Source organism: Bombyx mori, chromosome 11, assembly GCF_030269925.1.
Source record: "Bombyx mori chromosome 11, ASM3026992v2".
Lineage (NCBI taxonomy): Eukaryota > Metazoa > Arthropoda > Insecta > Lepidoptera > Bombycidae > Bombyx > Bombyx mori.
The window spans coordinates 2,138,934-2,147,856 of record NC_085117.1 but is presented as its reverse complement, the minus strand read 5'-3'; the positions used below and the strand labels follow the sequence as shown (position 1 = coordinate 2,147,856).

The 8,923-nt window shown below is 41.8% G+C and overlaps 1 protein-coding gene across 5 annotated transcripts in view; it reads left to right on the top strand.

Moving 5' to 3' along the window:
- The first annotated feature begins 105 nt into the window (after window positions 1-105).
- The window catches only part of LOC101741752 (zinc finger protein 62 homolog), a 54,914-nt gene continuing 46,096 nt past the window's right edge, over window positions 106-8,923 (top strand). For 4 of the 5 annotated variants that reach the window (XM_021349500.3, XM_021349495.3, XM_062670962.1 and 1 more), the window contains exons 1-11: window positions 106-351; window positions 1,573-1,680; window positions 2,594-2,767; window positions 3,440-3,670; window positions 4,114-4,332; window positions 4,506-4,594; window positions 4,704-4,835; window positions 5,515-5,619; window positions 6,451-6,657; window positions 7,377-7,488; window positions 8,338-8,442. In XM_021349500.3, coding sequence (XP_021205175.2) covers window positions 181-351; window positions 1,573-1,680; window positions 2,594-2,767; window positions 3,440-3,670; window positions 4,114-4,332; window positions 4,506-4,594; window positions 4,704-4,835; window positions 5,515-5,619; window positions 6,451-6,657; window positions 7,377-7,488; window positions 8,338-8,442 — 1,653 coding nt within the window. In that variant the 5' untranslated portion in view covers window positions 106-180. The remainder of the gene's footprint in view (window positions 352-1,572; window positions 1,681-2,593; window positions 2,768-3,439; window positions 3,671-4,113; window positions 4,333-4,505; window positions 4,595-4,703; window positions 4,836-5,514; window positions 5,620-6,450; window positions 6,658-7,376; window positions 7,489-8,337; window positions 8,443-8,923) is intronic. The other variant, XM_021349510.3, reaches the window with a different exon arrangement.

The following is an 8,923-nucleotide window of genomic DNA, read 5'->3' as shown; positions in this document are numbered from 1 at the left end:
GTTATACGCTGTATTATTACACTTCACTGTTAATGTCATGTGACAGAGAAGTGTGCAAGTGCGAGTTTGAGAGTCCGCTTCATATGTTTGGTAAAACGGAATGGAACTAATTTTTCATACATTTGACAGGACAACAGTTGCACTTCTTTGTATTGGCTTCTTAGGTATTACACTAAGCAAATGGCAAAATTTATTGAAATAGATCTTTCTGAATTTGTAATCAACGATAACATAGCAGATGATTTCCCTTTAGAATGTACATGCGTGTGTTGTCTGTCGCAAAATACCCGATTCATAAACTTAAAAACATGCAAACACAAAACCTTTTTGGAGGTTTTCTTCAAGGATATGGTAAGTTTAAAGCGTCAAATTATTTACTACATTCTATTGTTTGTGTTAAAACAATTTAAAAATCAGATTAAGAGAAATTATTACTTAACCAAGTACACTTGGGTCTATGGAGATTGGCATTAAGCAAGATGGCCGACAACATTTGTATTTTCATAGCGAAAACGCGAATCAAAACGGTCGCTGACAGATACCGGTTTGTCTAACGAAATACGTACTTAACAAATGTTCACTAATGACTTCGTCGGTGAAGGAATAACGTCGTTCAATAAGTCAAAGTCGCGAAAAATAATAATTTGCGTAATCACTTGTGGTAGGACATCTTAACAATAGTCCACACGGATAGGTACTATAGAACGGTTAACGTCAATTACGATTATTATTACATATTATTATGTTCTTAATCATATATACATAAATATACAGGTATATGTTGTATGTGCATATATATTTATTTTGTTTAAGCGACATTTCGCTTAACACGCGACATTTATCTTTGTAATTAAAGGTGCGTTTTATTTGGTATCAGCATCAACAGTTCGATGTTTTTGATTTAACATCAATTAAGTTTCCTCCATTCGAATTGTTGAAGTAGTTTTTTTCTGATGAAATTTATTTCAAATTTTAAACTTTAAATGGCTCTCCTGTAAAGTTGCAAAAATGTCGCTTCAACCAAATAGCCTTTAACCTCTCAATAATATATAATATGTTTTGTGTGTGTGTGTGTGTTTGAAATGGGTACAGACCCTCTAATTTGTTCCCTAGTGATTCCTATGCACCTGATGGTTGTCTGGAAGGAATCGCTCTGAGCGATAAAACCGCCAATTGTATTTTTTTGTATTTAATTATTTTTTATTGCCCATGCAACGACAGACGAGCATACGGCCCATCTGATGGTAAGTGGTTACCGTCGCCAATGGGTTTCAGCAATGCCATGGGCAGAACCAAACTGCTGCCTACCGAATACTATCTCTCCCTCTCTCTTTCTCTCTCTCTCTCTCTCTCTCTCTCTCACACATCGTATCTCAAGACCGGGTGCTGGTATTTAGGCATTTTTTTTATTGCCCTTGTAGACAGACGAGCATACGGCCCACCTGATGGTGAGTGGTTACCGTCGCCCATGGACTTTAGCAATGCCAGGGGCAGAGCCAAGCCGCTGCCTACAAATTACAATTGGTCCCATTACCGGGAGCAAGTTCATCCATCGACGGTTTATAATTTCAGTTTCCAGTCACAGATTTGTTAATCTGTACGATATGTCATCGCATGCTGAAATTAATACACGGTTTCATAACAAAAGTTGAAAAAAGCACTTTAGCGCTCAACAATAAGGTGAATATTAAATTGTATTTTTGTTTTCGCGTTGCTGAGTTGTTTATTTTCATTGTAGCTATAGTAGAGTTATTTTGTCGCTGCAGTTTGGGTCTTAAAAAGTCGGGGCGGTGAAGCGAATATTTCGCTCTCTCTTCCACTCACGAGCCTTATGGACGGGCATAGTGATGCGCATTATTGTTGTCGATAAGCGTTATCGATAGTGTATTTAGTTTTGTTCACGAGAACGGCAGAAATTAACACTTTGTAACTTTTCAGGATCTATTTTCATTTTAGTGAAAAAATTTAAAACATTGTTGATAACAACACGTGCTTGTGCTGGTATATTGATGCCAACAGGCAAAATATTATTTGAATAAATTGTGCCGTTTTGGTACAAAACAAAGGAGTAGCCATTATGTCCCTAAAGAAATTCAGAGAACGAATGCACAAAAACAAATTTCTCTTCGACATATATACTATGACTGCCTTCGATGACTCATTTGTTTCTATCGATAATGGCGTTGCGCCCGCGCAACATGCTCACCGCCCTAGCCCGGCTGTGTTTTATGACCCAAACTGCAGCAACAAAATAACTCTACTATAGTGACTCGATTGTGTTCTTGGCGTTTCTGAAGTCTATGAGCGAAGCACAGATAAGTTATGTTAAAGCGTATTTAAAAGTTTTCAGTTGGCAACATTTAGAAAACTGTGCCGAAGTCGTACAGTGCTAACAGATACGCATCAGGGGTAACTGACTCAAGTAACACATCTGGTGTTAATTCGTGAGCCGAAGCAATTGAAATCGAAGCCTTAATACCGTCACCTTAAGATTGAAACCTCATTTGAACCGCACTCACTCTCAAAACTCAAATATTCCTGATTAATTTTTTTACGATGGAAATTTAAATTAATCTATTCTAAATCTTTCTAGGTCTCTAGCGGAAATGAAGGTGTGACGTTTCGGGATTGCGATGTAAACTACAAACCCAAATTGAGCATCACTAAATGTCAAACGCTAGCTGACATTAAAGTGGAAGATGACATTGACAGATCTGTTGTTGACATCAAGAGGCGAGCGAAGGATTGTAACTACGAAGCCTCCACGGTAGACCATTGAGTTACAATGATATGTTTTTGCGGTAAAAGTATTCGGGTGTTAGTGCCTTTACTTCCGACCGCGTATCATCTGTATAGACGCGGTCAGTGGGTCTTACATGACAATCTTCTATCCGGCTAATCAGTGCTAATAATATCTACTAAATATGTGCTTAATACTTTTAGCAAACATTCATAGCACTCTTAGCACTTTTTGCGTTGTTGTTGATGCTTAGAAGAATAGCACTAAAGTTCTCAAAACAACTAAAAGACAACATACTATCTCCCTAATCAACATTAAAAAAAGGAGTATTTAATTTTGTTCTAGTGATTCACATTCATACAGATATAAAGGTTTTAAGACACCCGTTTTAAAATACGGAGTTGAAATTTTAATTTTATTGTATTATTAAACCGATTGCCGTATCCTTCAAAGTGTAGTAAGCTGGCAGCCAATCTACTTCTGCTTACGTTAAATGACTTCAATATATTCAAAACATGTACCCCTCAAAGGAGCCTTCACTTAATACTGTCGAAAAATATGCAATAGCGCCTAAGTATTCTCTTTTTAACATAAAATTATTACCTTTTCTATACCTTTTTGTTTGTGACTGAAATAATGGTCCTTCGAGCCGGAGGGCCATGACATTTTCTGATTAACAAAAACAACTGTTCGTTCCAGGTGTCAATATTCAATGTAGAACCAAACGCAACGTGCACCGAAGCTCGCATACCGGCGACCGCATCGATGACTCAACCCAATATCTTGAACCTGGACACGGCTATTAAATCATCTAGTTTCGACGACTACGATCTGATAACAGAAATTAAAATCGAACCGGACAGCGAGGTGGATCCGGGACCGTCTGATGTGAAGCCCAGAAGGAATACCAGTGGAGTTAAAAAGAAGAAGGTAACAGGTTTTATTACTTTTAATGTCATCTGATGTTCGTTTTGGAACAAAATAGGAATGCTAGCGCCCTTAGGTCAGCTGACTCTCATTGTTCAGAAGTTTCGTCTGGTTGCTTTGCTCTGTCTCCACAGGACCTATAGAAAATGGAGGATAGATATAAGAAAAATAATATACGTAGTTTAAAAAAAAAACTGTTGAAACAGCAAACTTTACTTTTTGCTTTCATTTGGCTATCTTGTCGCTGTCGGCCGTCGAATATTAGAGCCTAGTTATTATACTATTGTCATGTCATCGTCACTTGATGTACGCGCGAATTCTTAAGTCGATCGGACGTCTCAAGTCGGTGTAAACGACGACAAAGATTATGCTAGAAAGATTAAGATTATGCTAGAAAGAGCTAATGGAAACGCGTCAAAAACTGCACCACATTCTGTACGTTGCAGACCAAGAACCACAAAAAGAGCAAGGTCAAAACACCGATAGAGAAGCACGAGGGGAAGATCAGGACGGTGACCTTGAGCGAAGAGGACCTATCGACAGAGAGGGAACTCCTGAGGAGCGAGGAGAAATACCAGAAGTTGCCCTACAAGTGTGATTTGTGCGTTGTCGGTTTTGCCACCGAAACTATCTATCAAGGCCACATTCAGAAACACCATAACAAGGTATTTATTGATTAGGAACTAATTATTACACATTGTATCTGTATAGAACGATACAAGATTTGGAATGGTTTGGTCCATGGAACAAACCATTCTGTGGGGTCTGTTCTTGATGTCATGCATCCACTGTGTTTATTGGAAACGATAAAGTAAACGTAAATCGTTAATTGTTTTAGAACAAAAACGGCTTCTCCTGCGATATATGCGACTCGGTTTTAAATTCTATACCGATACTGAGAGAGCATAGACGGAGGCATCTGCGCAGGTAGGTATCGTCTCGTATTTTCTTCTTTATTTTAATACTAGTTTATTCTAGTGTATTATCAACTATAAAAAACAAAACAAAAAGCAATTTCTCCCGACTTATTCGGCAGGTTCGAATGCCAGATCTGTCTGAAACGCTACCACGACAGTTACAGCGCGGTCCAGCACTACAACGACTGCCATGGCGACGTGGACTCGATCGCGGTCGCTTACAATTGTAGGGAGTGCAACTTCAATACCAAGTACGTTTTTGGAATACCCTAGTATCAACTAGTATCGAAGCGTTAATAAAGGGTTTGTCTATACGAGCTCATTCGCGAAGCAGTTACTCTTGAGTTGTTAGGCGTCTTTTGGAAGCGCTCGGGTAGCTGTTAGCAAATCCCACCCCTCCTGGCTGAGCCCCTGCTCGCCAATCTGTCCTGCTGAAACTGTGAAGACCTCCGGGCCATCAGTGATCCCTCAATAATAAAAATCAACATGAGCGAGTGGAAATTAACGTTTTTGGAATATCCTAGTATCAACTAGTATGAGATGTGAAGTGTTAATAACGTATTACAGGTTTTGTTTCATTGATCCTTACTGAACAAATTTGACAATATACATATCTCGAGATAAATTTTTTGCCTACCTATTCGCTGATAGCCTAAGGGGCTATTGCAGCTACGCGGGGATGGGCAGGTCAGCTCACAGGCTCAACCTGAGAGAACTTGCTAAAACTGGCCCTAGCAAGAGCAGTGCAGAATCGACCATCGGATCGGAATCGCGATCCGCTGAGAAGAACCATTGGGCTGTGTCTGTGAGTCTCAAGATAAGGGGGCGCGACATTTGCCTTCTAATGTCTGCAGCCTCGGCTCCCACGCGAATCGTTCGCTCGTCTGGTTCATTCAAAACACAAGCCCTGATCCAGTTTCTCGTTTTCAGCTCGTATCGAAGTTACAGGTACCACAGGTCGAAGCACAACAAGCCGACCTGTGACCTGTGCGGCAATATCTTCGTCACTAACAGCAGCCTGAAGATCCACATGCTGTAAGTTTGTAGTTTACTAGAAGTGTTATTGAAGCAAAGGTATATAGTCGCGATATAAGCTGTACTGTGGTATGTTGATTATGATGATTGATAAGGTTTTAAGCCGACTTCAATGAATCAGGAGGTTTTGAGGTTACTCGATTTTGTTTAATGCGTGTGGTGGGTTTACTGGTGGTAGGACCTCCTGTGAGTCCGCATGGGTAGGTACCACCACCATTTTGAACGTGAGACAGTAATGCATTTCCGTTTGAAGGGTGAAGCACCTGATGTACTGTAATAAATGAGGTCTTAGAACTCATGTCTAAAGGTGGATGGCGGCATTTACGTTGTAGATGTTGTTGGGCTCCGATAACCACTTAACACCAGGTGGGCTGTGAGCTCGTCCACACATCTACGCAATAAAAATAATAATGTTAGAGTATTTTTATAGGAGGAACCGATTTTCATGTTTTTTTTTGTACATTTTTGATACGAAAGGTGATGCCCCTAGTGTGGTCTCGTTTTATCAAGATCTGACCAGTTCGTTTTTGAGTTACCCTCCAATAATGAATATATAAATGACTTCGACCATATCGACGTATGCCTGAAACATGTCTTGTCGTATTCCCCGGATCCACTCTGGGTGCTTTTAGGGTGTTCAAGTACCGGTCACCGTCCACGTCGAACCCGTCGACAACGACGAAGAGTTCGACGTGCGAACTAGTCGATAGACACAACCCACTGAGTGTCTGGCCGGATCTTCTAAGCGAACGGCGACTTTTAATATACTGAGATGGTAATCCTTACACTGATGGTGCTTCTACCTTCCATATCGCGATCGTATCGTTTCAGAACGAAACACAAGCCGACGCCCGTCACATACAATTGTGAGCTCTGCGCTAAAGTGTATAAGAGCAAATCCGGCTTGCACTCACACAATTCGAGCGCTCACGGCGGCGGAGCTCAATACCACACGTGCAGGACGCATTATCGTTCTCACAGAGCGCTGATGCACCATCTAAAGACGCATTCCGCGCACAGGGACACGTCCGAATATAAGTAAGCGTAGATGAGAACCAGATCAGTAGAATTGATTTTATCGTGACGTCATCGTGCTGATGGCGATGAAGTTTGGGATGATATGAACATGTGATGAGACGAAATGAAAACGAGGTTGGTAAGAGAGTGTTAACTGTGAATGTGGAAGGATATAGAGGAAGAGGTAGACCTAAGAAGAAACGATGGATTGCGTGAAAGACAATTTGTGTAAGAGGAGAAGTGAGCGAAGAAATGTTATATGATAGAGGAGTGTGGAAGGAGAAAACATGTTGCACCGACCTCAGGTAACTGGGAAAAGGGCAGGAGAATAATTATGTCATCGTGCTGACGTCACTACCGTCATCGTCAGGACTGAGGAAGAAAAACGAACTTGTTTGCCCGTATTTCTCTTTAGCAATATTCAAAAGATCTGACTGGGGCGGCCCCAAACTAGCCTACGTCCTATCTGCTAAAGCGGTTATCGGGGCCCATGGGCTTCACAGCCCGAATTCGGCTACCTTGAGACGTGAGGTCGACCAATCGAAGTCTCAATTGTCTTAATTCGTGTCCCACCTTTTGGACCGGAACGCTTCACCGCTGGACGGTTAGGCCTACCCCTAAATCAGGTGGGATAAGATTAAACCGTCACCATTTTCCCGCCATTGGGAGCTTAATCAATCGATGCTTGCTAAGCTCTGTTATCTGAAGTTCCACACACAAGCTAAGTGCTCACGTTTTAGATTTGAATGCGCTGATTGCGAAGGCAAATTCGCGAACAAACAATCGCTTCGCAGTCATATAGAATGGGAGCATTTGCTCATGAGACATCATCGGTGCGTGAAATGCGATAAGGTATGTCTTTCTATCTGTTTTTTTTTTTATTGCCCTTGTAGGCAGACGTTCATAGGGCCCACCTGATGGTGAGTGGTTACCGTCGCCCATGGACTTCAGTAATGCCAGGGGCAGAGCCAAGCCGCTGCCTACCGTTTAATACTCTCCACAAGCCTCGTTTGAAGAAGGACATGTCATAGCGCTCGGGAAACACCGTGGAGGGGAGCTCATTCCATAGCCGGATGGTACGTGTTAAATAATATCCATCAACCCTAAGATTTCTGAACAGATCTGACGTGAAGCAGCCGCGGAAGATAACCTATAGCGTAGGTGGCCAACTTAATTAGAACCAAGATCTACTGTCTACTGACAAAACACTATGCGATCTACCAATGACGTTTCTTGAAATTTAATGAAGCAATGTAGTTCAGTATACAAAAAAGTAGCATATTTTCTGGCGCCTTATTAACAGAATTCGACATATAATTACTTCAGTGCGCCGCGTAGGGCACCTGTGACTTACACGGCAGTCGAAGGATTCATAAGAGTGGATTTTTTACTGGTGGTAGGACCCCTTGAGAGTCCGCGCGGGTAGGTACCACCACCCTGCTTATTTCTGCCGTGAAGCAGTAATGCGTTTCGGTTTGAAGGGTGGGGCAGCTGTTGTAACTATGCTGAGACCTTAGAACTTATATCTCAAGGTGGGTGGCGCATTTGCGTTGTAGATGTCTATGGGCTCCAGTAACCACTTAACACCAGGTGGGCTGTGAGCTCGTCCACCCATCTAAGCAATAAAACAAAAAAAAGAGTTCGATGTGATAGAGAAAACAAAAAGCGTGCTGATAAAACGAAATAAGATTACATTGGCAGGTGTTCCGGTCGTCCGCGTCGCTAAAGAAACATGATTCGTATGTACACGAGAAGAAACGTCCCCCGCGCGATAAGATCTGTGATTATTGCGGAGAAGCCTTCACCGTGAGTAACAATGTTGAGCTAGTAGTTAGCACATTGAAGTCTTCGTGGCCTAAAAGATAAGGCGTCCGGTGCATTCGTATGTAGCGATGCACCGGTGTTCGAAACCCGCAGGCGGGTACCAATTTTTCTAATGAAATACGTACTAAACAAATGTTTACGATTGATTTCAACGGTGAAGGAATAACATCGTGTAGTAAAAATCAATCCCGCAATATTACAAATTGCGTAATTATTGGTGGTAAGACCTCTTGTGAGTCTGCGCGGGTACCACCACCCCGTCTATTTCTGCCTTGAAGCAGTAATGCGTTTCGGTTTGAAGGGTGGGGCAGTCGTTGTAACTATACTGAGACCTTAGAACGTATATCTTAACACCAGGTAGTAACCACTAAACACCAGGTGGGCTGTGAACTCATCCACCCATCCATGTAATAAAAAAAGTGTGTGTGTCCGCTCCGACGCACGACTGGAGTTTACTGGATAT